Source organism: Caretta caretta, chromosome 19 (assembly GCF_965140235.1).
Source record: "Caretta caretta isolate rCarCar2 chromosome 19, rCarCar1.hap1, whole genome shotgun sequence".
NCBI lineage: Eukaryota > Metazoa > Chordata > Testudines > Cheloniidae > Caretta > Caretta caretta.
This window is the reverse complement of record NC_134224.1, coordinates 11,256,521-11,274,319: the sequence shown is the minus strand read 5'-3', so window position 1 is coordinate 11,274,319 and position 17,799 is coordinate 11,256,521. Positions and strand designations below refer to the sequence as shown.

General features: G+C 54.3%; 2 protein-coding genes across 6 annotated transcripts in view; one reads left to right on the top strand and one right to left on the bottom strand.

Moving 5' to 3' along the window:
- Positions 1-17,799, top strand: part of LOC125624879 (uncharacterized) — an 87,637-nt gene that overhangs the window by 18,434 nt on the left and 51,404 nt on the right. The window lies entirely within an intron of this gene.
- LOC125624885 (ryncolin-1-like) lies at positions 4,109-17,423 on the bottom strand. Of its 2 annotated transcripts, none has more exons than XM_075121346.1 (8): positions 17,161-17,423; positions 12,090-12,230; positions 10,974-11,027; positions 10,521-10,556; positions 9,169-9,302; positions 7,945-8,074; positions 6,979-7,113; positions 4,109-5,208 (listed from the first exon to the last, which is right to left on the bottom strand). In XM_075121346.1, exons 2-8 carry the CDS (start codon positions 12,157-12,159, stop codon positions 4,961-4,963), a joined length of 807 nt encoding a protein of 268 aa, XP_074977447.1. In that variant the 5' UTR covers positions 12,160-12,230; positions 17,161-17,423; the 3' UTR covers positions 4,109-4,960. The 2 variants fall into 2 exon arrangements, with proteins under 2 accessions (XP_074977447.1, XP_048682177.1); XM_048826220.2 differs by lacking the exon at positions 17,161-17,423 and adding an exon at positions 14,288-14,517.

The following is a 17,799-nucleotide window of genomic DNA, read 5'->3' as shown; positions in this document are numbered from 1 at the left end:
CGGTCCACCGCTGGATTGACTGGGGTCTGCGCTGGCTATTCCCTAGCCTTTGTTTGTTCCAGGGGCTAAAGCAGGCAGCATGGCCTGGGGGTCGATTGGCTCCAAGATGGGCTACTCTGCCCACCAGAACTTCATCTGTGGCAAGAAACGGAAGTCCAAGAAGCAGTAATCCCCTTTCCCCTCTCGCCGGCTGTCGGGAAAGCTACCGCTGGGCTCTTGATACCGAGCCTGGGCATAGGTGTAGTTTGACTTCTGCATGAAGGTGTTTGATGTAATTCCTCCTGAAATAAATAGGCATGTTTGGCCAGGTCTACACTACCCATTTACTGCGGTATAGCTACTTCGCTCAGGGGTGTGAAAAATCCACACGCCTGAGCAACAGAGCTATACCTACCCCAGCCCCCTGGGCAATCCGGGTGTGGGCTGCTCGGTGGGGTGCCCAGAGGAGGGGAGATCTGGATGCATAGGGGCTTGTTGGGGGATTCCGGGTGCAGGGGGAATGGGAATAGGAATGGGAATGGGAATGGGGGGGAGGGATAGCTCAGTGGTTTGAGCATTGGCCTGCTAGACGCAGGGTTGTGAGTTCAATCCTTGAGGGGGCCATTTAGGGATCTGGGGCCAATTTGGGGATTGGTCCTGCTTTGAGCAGGGGGTTGGACTAGAATACCTCCTGAGGTTCCCTCCAACCCTGATATTCTATGACTCCGTGGGGAGGGGGGTCCAGATGAAGGTCGTTGGGGCACAGCAGGGTGAGTCTGGGTGCTGGGGGGGCATCTGAATGCATGGGGGTTGGGTGGACCGGGGGAGGGCAGCTCCCTGCACAATGACCCTTCCCCACCCTCCCCCATGGAGTGATGGGGGCAGGTAGTGCGGGGTGGGGAAGCAGCTTTGGAGAGTCCCTGAAGAAAGTGCCTGAACAGAGTGTGGCTATAGGGTTTAATCCGTTCTGAGCTGGGGAGTGAGGGACAGGCAGAGGAAAAAATTTAAAAAAACCTTTGCAGACAGGAATCTGGATAGTCATGTTGAACACATGATGTATGTCCATCATTCACCACGCCAGCAGCAGCATGAGTTACAGAGGACGTGCCCATGGCTTCCTGAATTACATGGTTCCTATAGTGCTCTAAACAGTGCACGGAGCTGCTGCCTGGCAATAATAAGGTGTGCTCCAGGCTTCTTCCCCTGGAGTACAGCCAGCTTCAGAGCTCCCCCAGCCCAGCAGCAACCCTCTCTCCCCAGCCCCCTCCCAGCTGGGACTTGCAGCTGAGCACTCGCCTGGTTTGGGAAGCTGCAGCTGCCTGGCTCTAGTCTGCTCACTGAAAAGGAATGGTCACCGCTCTTCTGTTCTCCCCTTCAACACAGCCCTGCCCATGTAGGGAAACTGACCAGACAGGTAAGTGCCCTGTATAACCCGCTCACGAGGTTATACAGTTCCTCTGTTCCTCTGTGCCCCACCAAGAGGGTTGGGGGGGAGCAACTCCTCCCCAGGTGCCTTGTGCCTGCGGATCAGTGTCCCTTTCATCACAGGGGCTGGGTATCTAGCTCCTGGCATCACCTCTCCCTCCCACTGGGAGGAAGTAGGAGGTGAATGCCTCTGCCTCGTATAGTTTAGGGGGGCAATGCCCCCCATTTACCCCTCCGCACTCTCCACTGATGAGCCTGGGCCCTTACTGAGGGCACCTATGCAGCCCTTAAGGTGATGCAATTTTTTGTTTCTAGCTACTCCAGGGCAGGATCATTTCCCTGCCTGTCTGTCACTAGCAGTGGAGTGGCTAATATTCCTTGTTCTCTACACAGCGGTGCCTATAGTCCCTAGCCACGCACAGGGTCTTACATGAGTTTCAGTGCAAGACCACGTGGACCAACTCCTCACAACTGGAGTGGTGGCCCTTCCGGCCTGTGTGAGTGCCTGTTCTCTGGCCTGGCCACTGAGCTGTTCATGTCCTGACCCTTCAGCATCCAAAGGGCATGGCTGATCAGGAGCCCAATCCTGCAGACCTCATAGAGCCACACCCGAGGCATTTCACTGTGGCCAATGAATGCGACAGCAGCCCCGCCTTTGCTCTGATGGGAGCACCCGCCAAATAAACCCTGCTGATGACTCGCCTTCAGAAACCAGAGTGCAGTTTAGATAGAGAAATGAATCATTCACCTGCAAGCGCCAACAACCCCAGCATCTTGGGAGTTCTCCGGGGTCTTCTCTGTCCGTAATGAGACTGTATCTATGTTCTGAGAAGTGCCCCACCTGCTTTCGTGCACACTCCAAACACGAGGAGCTCTGGTAGCTGGGGAAGGCTGGAGTTTACGGTACGACTCCCTGCAAAGTCTTCAGTTCTAGTGATTGCCCAAGGCCCTGTATGAGACAGGGCAGAGCTGCCACAGGAGTGAATGCTCCAAGGGTCCTTAATACTCGTTTGGTTTCCATAGAAAACAGATAGTGATTCGCATGAGGACTGGGAAGCTCAATCTCCGAACAATGTAGCGTAGCTTGTTTAAATAGATGAGCTATTAAGAGACGCTAAACATCACTGCTGCATTAGCTGCCATTTTTTTGTTGCAGCTCACCCTTCCTCTATCCCTCTCCTTTCAAATGATAAACTCCCAAGCCTAGGGGTCGTGGGCAAGACTGCTGTTGTTTACGCCGCTGTAACTCTGGTGTTAAACCATTCTAGCAGATGAGAATCTGGCCCCTTGTTTGTACCTGTTGTCAGGAAAGTAGCAAGCATACAGTACGTGAACGCTACCCAATGGACCCGCCAAAGTCTCTGCAATCTTAATGAGAGCTATTGCCTCGTTGTTTACTTACGCCTCCCCTCCCCTCTGCTGTCTCTTGTCTTAAACTTAGATTGTAAACCCCTGGGGACAGGGACTGTCTTTTTGCTGTTTGTACAGCGCCTGGCCCAACGGGGTCGTGGGGCATGGCTTGGGCTCCTAAACGCTACAATGAATGATGTGACGCCTGCGGGTTGCAATCAAACATTTTCTCTCGCAAAATGATCTGAGATGCGGTTGGGGTTTAAGACAGAGCCCGTTCAATGGACTTCACCCTTTCATTCTTATTCTGGGGGTGCATTGAGGGTTGTCAAGGTTCCTTCCCCACTCTGAACTCTAGGGTACAGATGTGGGGACCTGCATGAAAACCTCCTAAGCTTACTTTTACCAGCTTAGGTTAAAACTTCCCCAAGGTACAAACTATTTTACCCTTTGCCCTTGGACTTTCACTGCCACCACCAAACGTTTCTCTGTGTTTATTTTTATTAGGAAAGCGTTGTTTGGAAACGTCTTTCCCCCCAAAATCTCCCAACCCTTGCACCCCACTTCCTGGGGAAGGTTTGGTAAAAATCCTCACCAATTTGCATAGGTGGCCACAGACCCAAACCCTTGGATCTTAAGAACAATGAAAAAGCATTCAGGTTCTGAAAAGAAGGATTTTAAGAGAAGCAAAAAGAATCTCCTCTGTAAAATCAAGATAGTAAATACCTTACAGGGTAATTAGATTCAAAACATAGAGAATCCCTCTAGGCAAAACCTTAAGTTACTAAAGGACACACAGACAGGAATATCCATTCTATTCAGCACAACTTAATTTCTCAGCCATTTAAAGAAATCATAATCTAACGCATATCTAGCTAGATTACTTACTAAGTTCTAAGACTCCATTACTGTTCTATCCCCAGCAAAAGCATCACCCAGACAGAGAGAGACCCTTTGTTTTTCTCCCTCCTCCCAGCTTTTGAAAGTATCTTGTCTCCTTATTGGTCATTTTGGTCAGGTGCCAGCGAGGTTATCCTAGCTTCTTAACCCTTTACAGGTGAAAGAATTTTTCCTCTGGCGAGGAGGGATTTTAAAGGTGTTTACCCTTCCCTTTATATTTATGACAAGGGTGCTTACAACGAGAGCTTCTCTAGGGAGATTTCTCGCCCATTCTGCGTTCGGGACCCTAGAAACCAGCGAGTCTGGAAAAGGCTTTCATCGCTCTCCTTTTTTTTCCTGGCCTGAGCAGTGCCGCATAGAGACAACGTGCAGCCTTCTGTAATGTAAACCATGTTGAGTCTCAATCCCAAAAACTTGTGCTGAGGGACTGAATAAAGCTTTGGGTGAAAACGTGTTCTAAACATTATAGGCACTTTATTTTTCCAAAGAATAAGAAAAGAGAAATACAAAGCTACCCGCAAATCACTGTGGGGTGCAGGCTGACTGGGTAAATTCTCAAGCTCTGAGCACCCTCCAAAGGGGCCAGACCCTCGAGATGTCAGCCGCTCCCTCTGCAATTCGTAGGGCCAGACTTTGCACAGAGGTCTCTTGAAAATCTGACCCCCATTGTGGAGGCCAAGCCCTGCTGAAAACTGGCTAATTGAGACAGTAAAATACCAGTGTGGGCTCATCAAAAGGGCCTTTGCTGCAGTAGCTTGGCATTCAGCCCGAGTACAGCTCAAGTCACAGGCAATTTCTCTGCTGCTTGGCCAGCGTTCAATAAAGTAACACTTTGCATTTCTGTAGCAACCCCCACTCTAGGATCTCAGAGCCCTTTGCAAATTATATTGAGCTGTGAGATGGGCCAGTAGTCTCACCTACATTTTAGAGCCGGGGGAAACTGAGGCAGGGAGGGGCAGCAACTTGTCCCAGGGTCAGACAGCAGGTCAGTGGGAAAAGTGTCCAGAAGTCCTGACTCCCAGCTCATCTTTCCTATAGCAGGACAAGCAGGGGTTTAAGTAGGTAGCGCTCTCATTGGGCCAGCCAAGGAAAAGAAGGAGCTCGGGGGGTGCTCCTGCTTTAGCCCCTGGGGGGACACCACCTGCAGGGCTAATGTCTGGAGAGGAGACTGAATTGCAGTCTGCAGTACCACAGCTAATGGCAAGTTCCCAGTTTACTAGCCCTGCAAAAGGGGTCTTCAGCTGTCAGTAGGTCCCTGGGGAAGGTTCCCTGTAGCATCAGCCCAGTCCCCAGAGAGAGAGGCGGCCTACTGGGGCCTTATTTTCATGTCCACGTATTTGTAAGAGTAGTGGTGCCCCTTCCCGGTGGACCAGTTGATCCCGTTGGCGTAGGAGCTGTGTTCACCTTTGAGGTACAGCCCGTTGAGGTTCGAGGAGTGGCACTGCCCATACCACCAGCCGCCTTTGTAGAGGGTGGCACAGCTGCCCCCAAAGGTGTCATGGTCTTTATCCCGTGTGGAGAAGCCCAGCTTGTTGTGTCCCGAGAGAGAATCTCCTGCAAGGGGAAGAAGGCAAATATACACAGGGCTTGGCCTGCGGCATCTTCATTCCATGCCAAACTCACGGCCTTCGCATGAGGGCAAAGGCTTTCCCTAGCTGGAGTCGTAACAAAGAGTCTTGCCTCTAGGTCACTGGTTCAAATCCAGCCCATGTCTCTTTACCTATTATTAGTCCTTAGTAGGAAGTATCACGTATGGGGCCCTGATTCCCACCTTGCACAGTCATTTACACTTGTGCAAAGGCTCACACTGGTCTGATCTTGCAGTGTTTTGGTGTAAGTGCGGACCCAAGGTGCAGGGACCATGGAGAATAAGGCCCTAGTCCTTCCCCTGGCTGTCTGGTGTGAAATGAGTTTGGTGGGTCACAGGAGACAGGCGGTGCCCATACACCACTAGAGCCCCCAGCCCCACTCACACCCTTGCTGGAACTAGTACTGGCTCAATACATTTACTAGATGAATTTTGCTACGTTTTCCAGATAAAGTCGCCAAGAAATTCCCCTTCCTCCACCAGTTCTAGTCGGAAACTCGCAGCAGAGAAGCCAAGGCCTGAGCGGCCCATGGACACTGGGCTGCCTTTCCACTCCTAGAGCTGGTCCCTCCAGGCCAGGGCTGAAGCACTGTGGACATGCAGGTGGGAGGGGGGATGCTCTTGCAGACACCGCCCCGGCTGGACCTGATGTGTGGACGTGCAGGGGCTCTGGTGGGGGCAGGCTGGGGCCCTTCATCAGTGCTGACACAAAGTCACAATGGAGGGCTGAGGAATCCTAGCCCTGCCTCCCAGCCTCGCACAGCTGGTATTTTATCCACCCCTTGGGAACCACCGGTGGCGGCTTTCCTATGTGATAACCCCAGCAGCCTATCCCCACTCGAGGCGTCTCCCCCAGCCAGTTATCCTTGTGACCGAGAAATCCAGTCAGTGGCTTACAAACTCTTAGAGGACGTCTGCACAGCAGCTGCGCACCGTGATTCCTGGCGCAGGGAGGGGTACACTAGCTTTGCTCGAGGTGGTACAGTAGAAGTAGTCGCGTGGCTAGCCGCCCGAGTACGTATCCAGGACCCCCGGCGGGGCAGTATCGGGAGGCCAGCCCCAGCAGCTGCAGCCGCACTGCATGTGCAGGCGGACCCTCCATAACCGTGAGAAACTGATGCTGCTTCCTCGACTTTGTCAAGTTTGTAAAGTTTCGCAAACGGTCATGGAGGCGAGGGGCAGTGAGGGCACTGACAGGATCCAGAGACAGCAGTTCCACCACCTAGCTTTGCTAATGGGAACCTGACCTGCACATACCCTCCTCCTGTTCTCCAGGGCTGGGCTCCCCCATCCAGCCCTGCAAATGCACCTCTGTCCTGTAACAGCCCCTTCTGCCTGCCAACTCTCACTGCTCCTCTCACACGGTCCGGTGGGGCGGCTGCTTTGATTTTTCTGTGACTTGCTCTGTTACCCTTGCTCTGACAGAGGGTCCTGGGGAGACTGCAGGCTCGGGGACAGATCCTCGGCTGCCCCTTGGTGACAAGCTAGCCTCATGGAACTAAGCCTTCCCCGTCTGAAGATCTGGGCTCAGCCACTGGAGAGGCCACTGGTCTGAGGGCCTCCACTCTGCAATAGAGGGTAAAGCCACGAGAGCGAGCTGAAACACTGCGGCACAGCTGCCAGTCTCTGCTCAGGAGGGGCCGAAGAATGTAATAGCAAAGGGGGTGCCCGCTAGCTGGCCCCCGATCACCCTGCAGCAGCAGGCAGGCCTGAGTGGAAGTCACTTGGCAACTCACCCATGGTGCCATCCAAGTAGGAGCCCAAGGCAAGCGTGTAGTTTTCCTTTTCGCTCAGCATCTTGAAGCTGGTGTACTTGGCAAATGTGCTGGACTCATTGAAGTCCCTGGCATCAATCCGCAGCTGGTAGGTCCCTGAGGCCAAAAGGACAGCAAGGCATCAAGGTCCCGGCATTGCTGGAGAGAGCGGCCATGGCCCAAGACCAACACCTTTTCCTCCCACAACGTGGGAGCGGGAGCTATGCTCACGGCAGGAAGATGCAGTCCCCCTGGGGGTTGGGGCAGCCAGGAGACACAAGAATGGGAAACCACGGAGGAAATGGAGGTGGGAATCTCCCCTGGGCTGGTGCCTTAGGGCGCTGTACAGGAGGGGCTAGGGGCTGTGATGCCAAGGTGGGGAACTAAGCCCAGGAAGCACCCAATGTCTGAAAGGGGTCTGGACTTTCATGATGACACCATGATCACGCCAGCTCTGAGCCGTCTCCTTTTGGAGCTCACCAGGTAACACCGAGCTCTGTTTGGGGTTTACCCTTTTCTAGGAACCCACCCCAGCATGCTCTGCGGCTAGCTGGCCCTTTAGACTCTGGGGCAGACAAGCTGTCCAGCCCTACAAATGGCCGTTTGGCCTCTGGCTGCTGCAGGCTGGACTTCTCTTCTTTCCAGAGGGTGATTAGTTAGCTGCCTGTCCCAGGAGGAGGGGCGCGCTCAGAAGGGTACGTGCTGTGTTTACTCTTAGAGCCAAACTGAACTGGCTGCGTGGGCAGCAGCGATGGGTTGGTTTCAAAGCTGATAAGGAAAAGTCTTTCCTCGGTGTTAACTCCCGGGGCCAGATTCTGATCCCTGCTATGCGTGGGTAGATCTGGGGTAGCTCTTTAAAGTCAGTGATTTTACGCCTCAGTCCAGCCTTCCCTTGCTCTCTCCCTGTGACTGCTCCCTTCTCAGCTGGGTCGTGAGAAGTCTCCTTACCGGAGCAGGTGAGAAGGTGGATGTTGTCGTTGCCCAGCCAGAACTCCGATGCTTGGTTTCCAAACCCTCTCTTGTAGGCCTCCCAGCCCTGATAGAAATCCACCGACCCATCCTGTCGCCGCTGGAATGCCTGGAAGGCAAGAGGCAAGTCACGCCCAAACTCAGCGAGCCCTGCGTGCAATGCAGGCATGACACGGGGAGCTGGGCAGGACCCAATCCTGCCGCTGTGTGTGGGGGGCGGTGTCTCCCAGCGGGTCCAATATCCATCCTTCAGCTGATCTCAGTAAACACCAAACAGCTGTCTCCCCACTGAAGGATCTTATGTGGTGCCTACTGCCAAGGAGCACCAGCAGGAATCAACCCCTAGACCTCCCTCACGACAGGCACAGGGCTAGAGGCAAAGGACTAGCACCCCACTGCTCCTGTAGCATCGCTGACAGGCAGAGTTTCAAAGCCCTGGGTAGCTGGGATGGGGGCCAGGGAGCACACCCTTGCACTGGGGGAGAGGAGACTAATGAGCTCTCCTGGGCTTGTTCAGCCCTTAAGGAGGCACATCTGTAAGGGTTGCTCTGCCTGGAGGGGGCGGGTGGGAGCTTAGAAAGGGAAAACAGGGCCCTGGAAGGGGCGGTGAACAGGGCGAACACTGCTATGCCCCTGAGAGTGCTGACCACGCAGACAGATCAGCCAAGCGGGAGACAGTCTCTGGCCTCACTGCCCCTGCAGTGACCAGCTGTCAAACAGGGTGCCCCAGGCTGGAGTGAGACCCTAACTAAAGACAGCCCCAAAAGGCTGGCTACAGAAAGACTGCTGAAGAGACGGCCCTTATTTCTGCTTTCTGATTTCCCTCCCTGTCAAGGGAAAGAGAGAGAAAAGGGCCTGCCTTGTCTGTTCTGTCTGGAGAGCCCCTTGTGCGCTACAAACAGCGGGAGGACGTTATAAAGAACGTGGCCTGGGCTCTGGTGGGGACTCCGGGGAGTCTCAGCCCCCCACAACAGCCAAGGTGCTGAGCTCTTTGGAAAGACTGGCTACCTGGTGCTTACGTGGGAGACGAGCACATCTGAAAGTCTGGCCTGAACTCCCCTAACCGGGACCTGCAGCAGAGTCTTCAACCTGGCATGTGGACTGGCCAGTAGAAGGGCCACAGACCCACTCTGTGCAATGGTGTATTTCCTCCAGCATCCTCTCCTCCCTGGCCTACTTGCCCCCGTCAGTAGAAGGACTCACCAGCCAGCCCCCGCCATCCGTTTCCATGTCACAGAAGACGGTCAGCGTCCTCCCCGGTTGGGGGTGGACGGGGTACCAGCCGCTCAGCCCCTCTCCCTGCTCCAGCAGCTCCTTGCAGTTCCTGGCACCTGTCCCTTGGGGGAAACACCAGCTGGGTCAGTTCGTTATGGACAAGGCAGTTAGGAATGTTCAATCCGACACAGGGGTTGGGATGGGGGTCCCAGAGCACCAGCCACTCTGTCTTGGATGACACGGGGAGCTGGGCAGGGCCCAAACTGGCTGCTGAAGCTGCGGCGGGGGTCTCCCAGTGAGTCTCCTTCAGATGATCTCCGTGAACATCAAACAGCTGTCTCCCCACTGAAGGATCTTATGTGGTACCTACTGCCTACCCCGAGCAGTGGGAAGAATGAATGACATTGGCCTTCACAGCCATCTGCAGGCTGAGCGATAAACACACACCGGTTAGGGACTCTCAGTGCCGGGCAAATATTTTCCCTGTTCACTGGCTGAAAATGAAAAATTTCTGGAGCTTTTTGGCAAATTGAAAAGTCAAAGAAGTTTTCGGATTGGGTGGAACAGAAGGTTGGTTTGGATTTGCTGCCACGTTGTTGAGGCCGCAGTTGGTCCTGTGTTTAGAGGTTGACCCTTTTTAAACGTTTGGCTGTCCTGAATAAAAGGAAAGGAAATCTGGAGACACAGAAGTCAGTGTGAACCGAAAAATCCAGGCGTTCATTTAGAAAGGGTCAAAATGACATGTTTTGTCGGGGGGTGTTTTGTTTTTGACTGAAGCAAAAATTCTGGAAACCCTTTGGTGTCCCCGAAGCAGCTCTTTTCACAGAAAAGGCAGGTGCCCAGCAAAAACTCGGAGCTGGCCCTGGCGGTGATTCAGCTGGGGGGGGTTCTCTCCAGCTGGACTGAATAAACACCGGAGGGTGAAATCAGAACTGCAGGTGGTGAGGGTGGGGTGAGGAATGAACTAGCTGCTGCCTGGCTGTTTCATGCTGGAGCTGATGGTAAATGCATTTGAGGGGCCTTAATTGGGGTTTAACGATGCTCTGGGTCTCTGGAGGAGTAAACTGATGCAAGAGAAAAGGAAGGAAAATGGCCTTAGCCAGGGCAGCTGTGTTTGGTGGGGATGTTGTTTGGGGGAGGCCGGACTCTCACTTGGTGGCTTCACTATATGCTATTAAATTGCAGCTGATGGAGTTACTCCTGTAGCTGGGGAGGTAGCAGTCTGTGCTTTTGGTGTGGGAGGTCCCGGGTTTGATCCCCATGGACGGCCTGTGGCATCTGTGTGTTCGCAGCCGTGTTGGTGCGCGAGGGTAGGGTTTGAGGCTGAGGAAGGCATGTACCTTGCTGCTGAGAGCTGGCAGAACTGCTGGTTTCTCCTGAGGGAAGAGAGAGACAGCCATTGGTAAGATGGGTGCATGTGGCAGCTGGGCAGTAATGAGAGGGCAGAGGTTGCCACACGCTCTGGAGAAGCGTGGCTCTCAACTGTCACCTCGCGGTGGTGAAAGGGCCTTGCAGGGGGTGCTGGCAGCCATGTTGGACCTCTGTGAGGCCAGGCTTTCATTCCCAGCCGTTGAGTCCTTCTTCCCAGGGGGGTAGTGGCAATGTCTCTTCTCCAGAGCAGAGGAGGGGAAGGTGATAAGCCCAGGGAATGCAGCACTCAGACCAGTTTGCAGGCAGGAGTCCAGACATGTCAAGAGAGTTAGCAGGGTGCAGCCAGGGGATAGAGCTGTGAGGTTTCCCAAGGGGCCCAGTCCTGCATCCCATCCTCCCCCAAAGAGTCCCATTGAAGTTACCTTTGTCTCCTTTGGGTCCAGCCTTCCCCATTGCCCCAGGGGAGCCCTTCTCGCCTGAAGAAAGAGAGCAGAGGCATGGACCTGGTTCCCTTTATTGTGCCTTTAGAGCTACCTGACAACAGCCTTTTAAAGCCAGGCAATGCGGCTGGGGAGCTGTGGGAGGGGAGCAGACTGGATGGGGACATGGAGCCTTTTGCTTCTAGGTCATGGATTCAAATTCAGCCTCGGTGGGTACCATTTATTGGCTCGGGTGAAATGAGCGAGCAGCTCAGTCCAGTTCCCAGTGGACAGGGGTGTCCGTGCTAGAAAAAATACCAGAGGCCAAGGATTGGGTAGGCCAAGGTGCCACATCTCTCACCCCCAGCTAGTCTCTGCGTACATGGTTCACTCGCTCATGGAAGGGATATTGTGTCAGCGTTTTAGTAGCAGAGACAACCAGCCAAGATCTGCTGGGCACAGGCTCCTTGCCAGCTCTTTGACATTTCTCCTGCGCATTATTCTGTCCCCACTGCCTCTCTGGTCCATTCACAGTGTAAGCTCTTGGGAGCAGGGACTGTCTGGACAGCCACCAGCCCCCTCCCGCTCTGACCTATGGTAATACACATGATCAGTGTTGATAGTAACACAAGCCTGAGAGCTCAGACTGCACTGCAGAACTCAAACCTGGATTGTGCAAACCTGTCTGAAACTTTCCATGCAAATGCTGAAATATAACCCAAATCTAAAAGCTGCTTTCCCTAGCAAGGACTGATAGGCTCCTCAGTCCAGCCGCTCCGACTCCCCAGTGTGTGTCCCTGAGGAGCACTGTGCTCTGGCACAGAGTTCTAGGGCTGTGAGCTTCCTCAAAGCAGTGTCCTGCTTGCCTCCCGTGAGCTGATTTCCTGCTCTCCATTCTCCTCCTCTGAAATGCAGGTTGGCAACGTGCTCCCCAGACTCTCTGAACCCGTGACCTGCCTGTCAGCTGAGTTAGGGCCTGAGCATTCACAAGGAGTCTGCCAGTCTCTTTGTCTTGTCTGGATACATATGTCTGTCACTAGGGCCGGGCAGAGCAAGAACAACCTCTGGCCTGCTTTATACTGAGGCTGTGGTTGCTGAGTCCTGACAGCATCCTCTCACCTGGGGGCCCTTGAGGTCCTGGATCTCCTTTAGCCCCAGGTAGGCCGTTTGTCCCTGGCATGCCCGGCATTCCTGGGTTCCCTGGCTGGCCCTGGAAAAAGATCTTCTTGTCCGCTCCACACTGGGATAATCCCTTCAGCTCTGAAAGAGGCAGAGAAGCAGGCTGGAGTGAGGGGAGCAAGCACGCAGTGTGATGGTGGTGTCCTGAAGTTAGCGGTAACAGTAACCCCGGGAAAGGCTCATGCACCTGGGGGGATGCTGAAACTGCATGATCACATTTAGCCACTAGGTGTAACCTGGGCTGGTACCAGGCAGACCGGGGCGCGTATTCAAGTGTCTTACAGGGAACACATCTCTTGTCTCCCTCCATGATGGAAGCGCTGTAGCCTGTCCATATCTGGTACCGCAGCCTGACTTGCTGGTAGGATCCCTGCAATTTCCCATGTACAAGGAGTATGTGACACTGGGATTTGGCAGGTAGCGTGAAGAGCCAAACTGAACAGTCAGGGCTGGGAAGTCTGCCCAGATCTCTGCCCTCGTTGGCTTAGGGGTGTAGTTGGCCATGGTGACTGGAAGGAAGCAGCTTGGTCAGGAGTGATAGTCCAAGGGTGAGATTCCACCCCCCCGCCTGTAAGACTAGAATTAAACATCCCCCCCACCAGAAGGTGACAATGCACTTGGCAAATGTGGGTAAATTAAACCTGAACCCCCAGTGTGCAGACTGAGGGAAACCCAGACACACGGAGGCTAAGTGCCTGGCACCAGATGACACAGCAAACGCATGGTGGAGCCAGGAATAGACCCTAGTTCTCCTGACTCCAGCCTGTGCTTTCACCCCTAGATATCACCCTGCTCATCTGATATGGACAGTAATATAGAGAAGCCGGGGAGGGGTCGGGCCCTGTGTCAGATTTCAGCTGGGGATCAATCCCTGCCTGTGCGCATCGACCAAGCTCCCAACTCAGGAGACAATCTGCCCATTTTAAATGTTAGAAAGTTTAAAGTAATAACTACAAACTGTATTGGGGGAGGGGAGAGAGTTGGATCTCGCTGGAAAGTGGGAATGGGTTCATCACAACACCTCTGGCTATTTTCTGAGCCCCAAAAGATGTTCTAGGCACCTCTCCAACCAAGTAATGAGACTTTCCCTGCCCCAGTGGGCTCCCAAGCAATATTTAACAGCATAGAGCAGGTGAGGGTCCTACCCAGACTAAGAGGGGGCGTGGGGGGGGAAGGGAGAGGCAGGACAAACATGGCTGGGGTGCTGTCACCTAGTCACACAATCAATGTAGCGGTGCTCCTTGTGGTGGGCAAATGTTGAGGAGGAGGGAGAAAGGCCAAGGAGGATGAGGCTGGTGTCTGACTTCAGGGAGAGCAGTATCATTAGCCACATTTGGCAGATGGGGAAACTGAGGTACAGAATGAGTCAGTGACTTGTCCAGGGCCACACAGAGATTCTGAGGCTAGAGCTGGAATGGTCCTGATGCCCTGCTTCATCCTCTGCCTGTTAGATCACAGTGACCACAGCTGATACTCTCTAGACAGGACACTTGCTATCAAGGGCAAAATGTCTCCCACGCATTGCCCCAAGGAGTTACTTCCTGGGCAGTGTCTATGTGCTCCCCAGACAGAGCCCATCCCTCCAGGTCCCCTAGCATCTCAGCACCAGCAATAGGGAACCCAGCCTATGGGGATTAATTGCTGACTGGGAGAGGCTGACAGCCTGACACAGAGGCGAGCACTGCTAAACCCAGCCGTGCATGAACGTCTGCTCCAGCTAGGATTGGGATTGCTTAAACAAACCCCTTTGGTCAGCTTCCTCCCACCCCACCCCTGGGGCTGTGGGTGTCTCCCCACCTCCTTACCATTATTCTGATCCAAACCCCTCTCAGGTCAGGTCCTTTCCATGGACTCCAGGGGGCTTTGCCTCGCCTTTCAGGGCGGGGGAGCATCCTGCCTGTCTGACGGGGAGCTCCTCAGAAAGGCAGCTGCCCCCGGCAATGTCCCACTGCGGCTCCTCTTCAGAGCCTGCTCCCTGCTGGAGCCCATGAGCATTGGACTGAGTTTGGCCCCCAGTTTGGAGAACAAAACCCCACAAAGGGATCCCCAAGGGTGCTGAGTACCCCCAGCCCCCGCTGACTTCAATGGGAGCCACGGGCTCTCAGCTCGGCCCTGGACTCAGCTCCCCAGCTACTCACGTGCACAGCAGCTGGACTCGGTCTCCTGGGCAAAGCCTGCTCTGGGGGCAGCAGCAGCCATCAGGAATGCCAGGGCGCAGAGAAGGCCCCTGCAAGACTTCATCTTGACCTGCTGCCCCCACACCGTTACCCCTCGGGGTGCCTCTTGGAGCCGGGACTGCTCTGCTGCTTATGTACCCCACTGACTTTCCAGGCTAGGAGCCCCGAGGACAGGTAAACACCTGTATTGTGTAACGCCTGTTCCGCCTGGGGGCCAGCCTTTCCCAATGAGCATGTGGCGCAAGAGCTGGGCTCAGAGGTTCCCGAAAGCTAGGCACAGGCTTACTTCCTGGAGCCAAACAAATGGCCATGGGCGGCGTGCGATATCGCGCTGTCAGTGAGCCTCTGTTTGCACTTCGGCCTAACGAAATCCCCTCTGCTTTTTCAAAAGCAGCTGGAGGGTTCTTCTGAACTTCCTGTCCTGAGCTGTTATGTGGCGTTGATCATGCTGTTGAACAGCTGCTGCACTCCACCCCAGAGGTGGCTGCATTCTGGTGGTTGGTAAGTTCATTCCTGTTTGAAAAGCAGCCTGGCTCACAGGAATGAGGTCAGGACTGGGTGCCCCAGAGCACCTGAATTCTAATTTTGGCTCTGTCATTGACTCACTGAGAAGCCTTGGGTGTCTCTCTTTCCCCATCTGCAAAATGGGTAACACATGCTTTCCTGCCTCCCTCCCAAAGCCGCTGTGAAAAGGACGGTTTGCCGGGAGGTGTTAGTATTACATTTCTCTGGTGCCTTTCATTCCCAAGGACAGCATCTGTCTATCTAACATCTGGAACTTGTAAAGAACCTTTCACTACAGCCTTGGCCTTGGCAAACCACATAGACAGGCGTCCCTTCACCCAGCCCATGCAGCCACCTCTGGGGTGGAACATGGTGGCTGTTTGACAGCGGAGTTTAGGACAGGAAGTGAAGGAAATCTCATGTCCAAGGAATATTTTAGGAGAGCAAACTGGAAATGGGTCAGGACACCAGACCTAGCAGCCCTACCCCTGCAGAAAGTGCCAGGGGATCTGGAATGACCACACAGATCCAGGACCCCAGGGGACTGGCTCAGCACGGAGGCAAAGGGAAGAGCAGCAACCACCACACCACTAGCCCCTCACTGCTTGCAGCAACTGGCTTTCCTTGAAGTCTGGTCAAGCACTTACCCAGCCGGCCCCTGCTTGGCTTTGGAGAGGTTACGAGTTTATTAAGGTAGCGCCTAAGGACCCACCAGGAATGTGCTAGGAGCTGGATAAACACTCAGCTGAGCTCCCAGCCTGAAGGGCCATGGCTTTGGGTTCACACCTCTCCAGTGATGATGGCGGGAGAGCAAGGAGCCCTTCAGTGTATGGGATAATTCCCCTCCCTCTGGAGTTCTGCTGTGCTGGGGGTTTCGGGGTGTTATTGATGCTGGACTAGGGCTGAGCTTCCAGAACAGAGGGAGGGGGGAGGAGGAGCCGCCGGGGAGGAAATGGTACCAGCCAGTTGGGGGGATTGGAGGGATTGCCTTTAGCTGCCCTCTGGCACAACCGAGGCAGCCCCTTCTGGGGCCAGAGGGGAGCAGGCTTTGATCTTGCTCTTGGTCCCAGCAGCGTAAATCATGAGCCCCTCCATTAAAGTCACTCGAGTGACACCGGTGCAAAGCCCATGCAAGGGGGATCAGAATTAGGCCCACGTGGGCAGCCTCCTTCCAGGGGTATGGTGCAGTCCTTCCTGGAGGTGTCAGAGAAGGTAGGAGAAGCTTGTCTAGTAGCCATGGGTAGCACTGCCCTTCTCTCCAGGGCTCACCTGCTGCAGAGGCAAATGTTGCAGGGAGCCGAGCGCTGGAGGAAGATGCAGGACAGCGGATGTGTGTGTGTCCCTGGAGCTGCAATGTCAGACCCCTTGCTGCAGGGGAAAGAGCCTGAACTGGATTACTATGCTTCCCTGGGGTCAGCCCCATGGAGCTGCCTTCTAACATCCGCCCCCCCTTCCCCTGTCCTGTGTTAAAGATGATGCCAGCCTAGCAGATGAAACCATCCGTCCCCTTTCTTGGGGTGTGTTTGCTGGGCCTGGCATGTTCTCCAGCACGGAGCATCCGTGGGTGTTTTTCACAGTGGGCTGCGTGGAACATAGAGCCGGCTGCTTATCGCTCACAACGGTCAGCTCTGCCTGTTCGCTTGCGTTCAAGGGAAAGCGACAGTGACTCACAAGCAGCCTCTCCGAAGAAAATGAAAGTGCATCTCAAAGTGGCTTCTGGTCTGGGAAGAGCATCACCGCCCACGTGAATCAAAATCCCCCTGCTGCCCCTTCACGCCCTGCCGGAGGGTCTGAAACAAAACCAGAGTAGGCAGCTGGCTCTCACTGCAGCTACTTCTCCTCCAAGCCAGCACAATATCTACTGCTCCAGCCAGAGATCCCCACTGGGAACATTAACCAAGCCTGAGAAATCTCATCAGCTGTAAGCTCCAATTTACAGATGGGTAAACTGAGGACTGGAGTGCTGATGTGATTTACACAGAGTCCGGGCATGAGTCAGTGGCAGAGCTGGGAGTAGAACCCAGGAGTCCTGATGCACAAACTTCTGCTTGATCCTGTCCCATTACCAATATACAACAGCCGTCACTGATGCTAAGCTGTGAACTGCCCACTAATGTATTGGAAAAAATCCCGTGCACGCCCCACTTCTTCCTTCTCGGTGCCTCTTGCTGTTTTGTTCTCATTTTACTCCATTGATTGCAACACATCTGTACAGCTGGGCTGGGGGAGGATCCCTGACTGTCTGTTTCCACTGAACAAACATGGAATTTCTGTTTTTCCAAGAGCAGCAGCAACTGGCCCACAGCCTGGCTGCCTTTTGTTTTGCTCACCTGTGCATGCACCAGCCTGAAGGTCGGTCTGGGCATTTTGGGGATGAGGGGGGCTCTGGGGTGGACTCCTCACTGCAGCTGGCTGGTTTTCTCGCTTCCCTGTCTCTGCAGCCTGTGCTCACACTGTTCCTTTGTTACTAGAAATATGTCAGCAACGCTGCCAGGCAAAGTAGGGCTGGGGCAAAGTTCAGGTGCTGGGAGCAAAGAGAAATCTACTGTCCTGAGCCAGGCCAGGCTGGGGGAGGCTGGAAGGGGAATTGGTTTTTCTTCCCTTTTTGAGGAGGTTGGCCCCAGTGCTTGTTATGGGAGCTGTATGCAAAGTTCTGGTCAGTCCCAGATCAGGTATAAGCCAGCCACTGGTGGGCTGAGGTTTGGGTGATATTCATCACACCGGTGGCACCACACACCAGACCCCGTGGCAGGTAGAGCTGGGGCGGGAGTAGTTTTGGTAGAACCGGAATGTTCTTGGGATGTTTATTCTGTCGCTCCTTGAATTGATAACGGGTGGGCTTTCCTTAAGGTGAACCCAGCCTGTACCTGCTCTGCTGGTGTGTTCCTGGGAGCATTGCTCTTTGCTTGCACTATTGTTGAGGACACCTGATCCACCCAGCCCTCTACTTCAGCCCCAGCCCAGGAAGT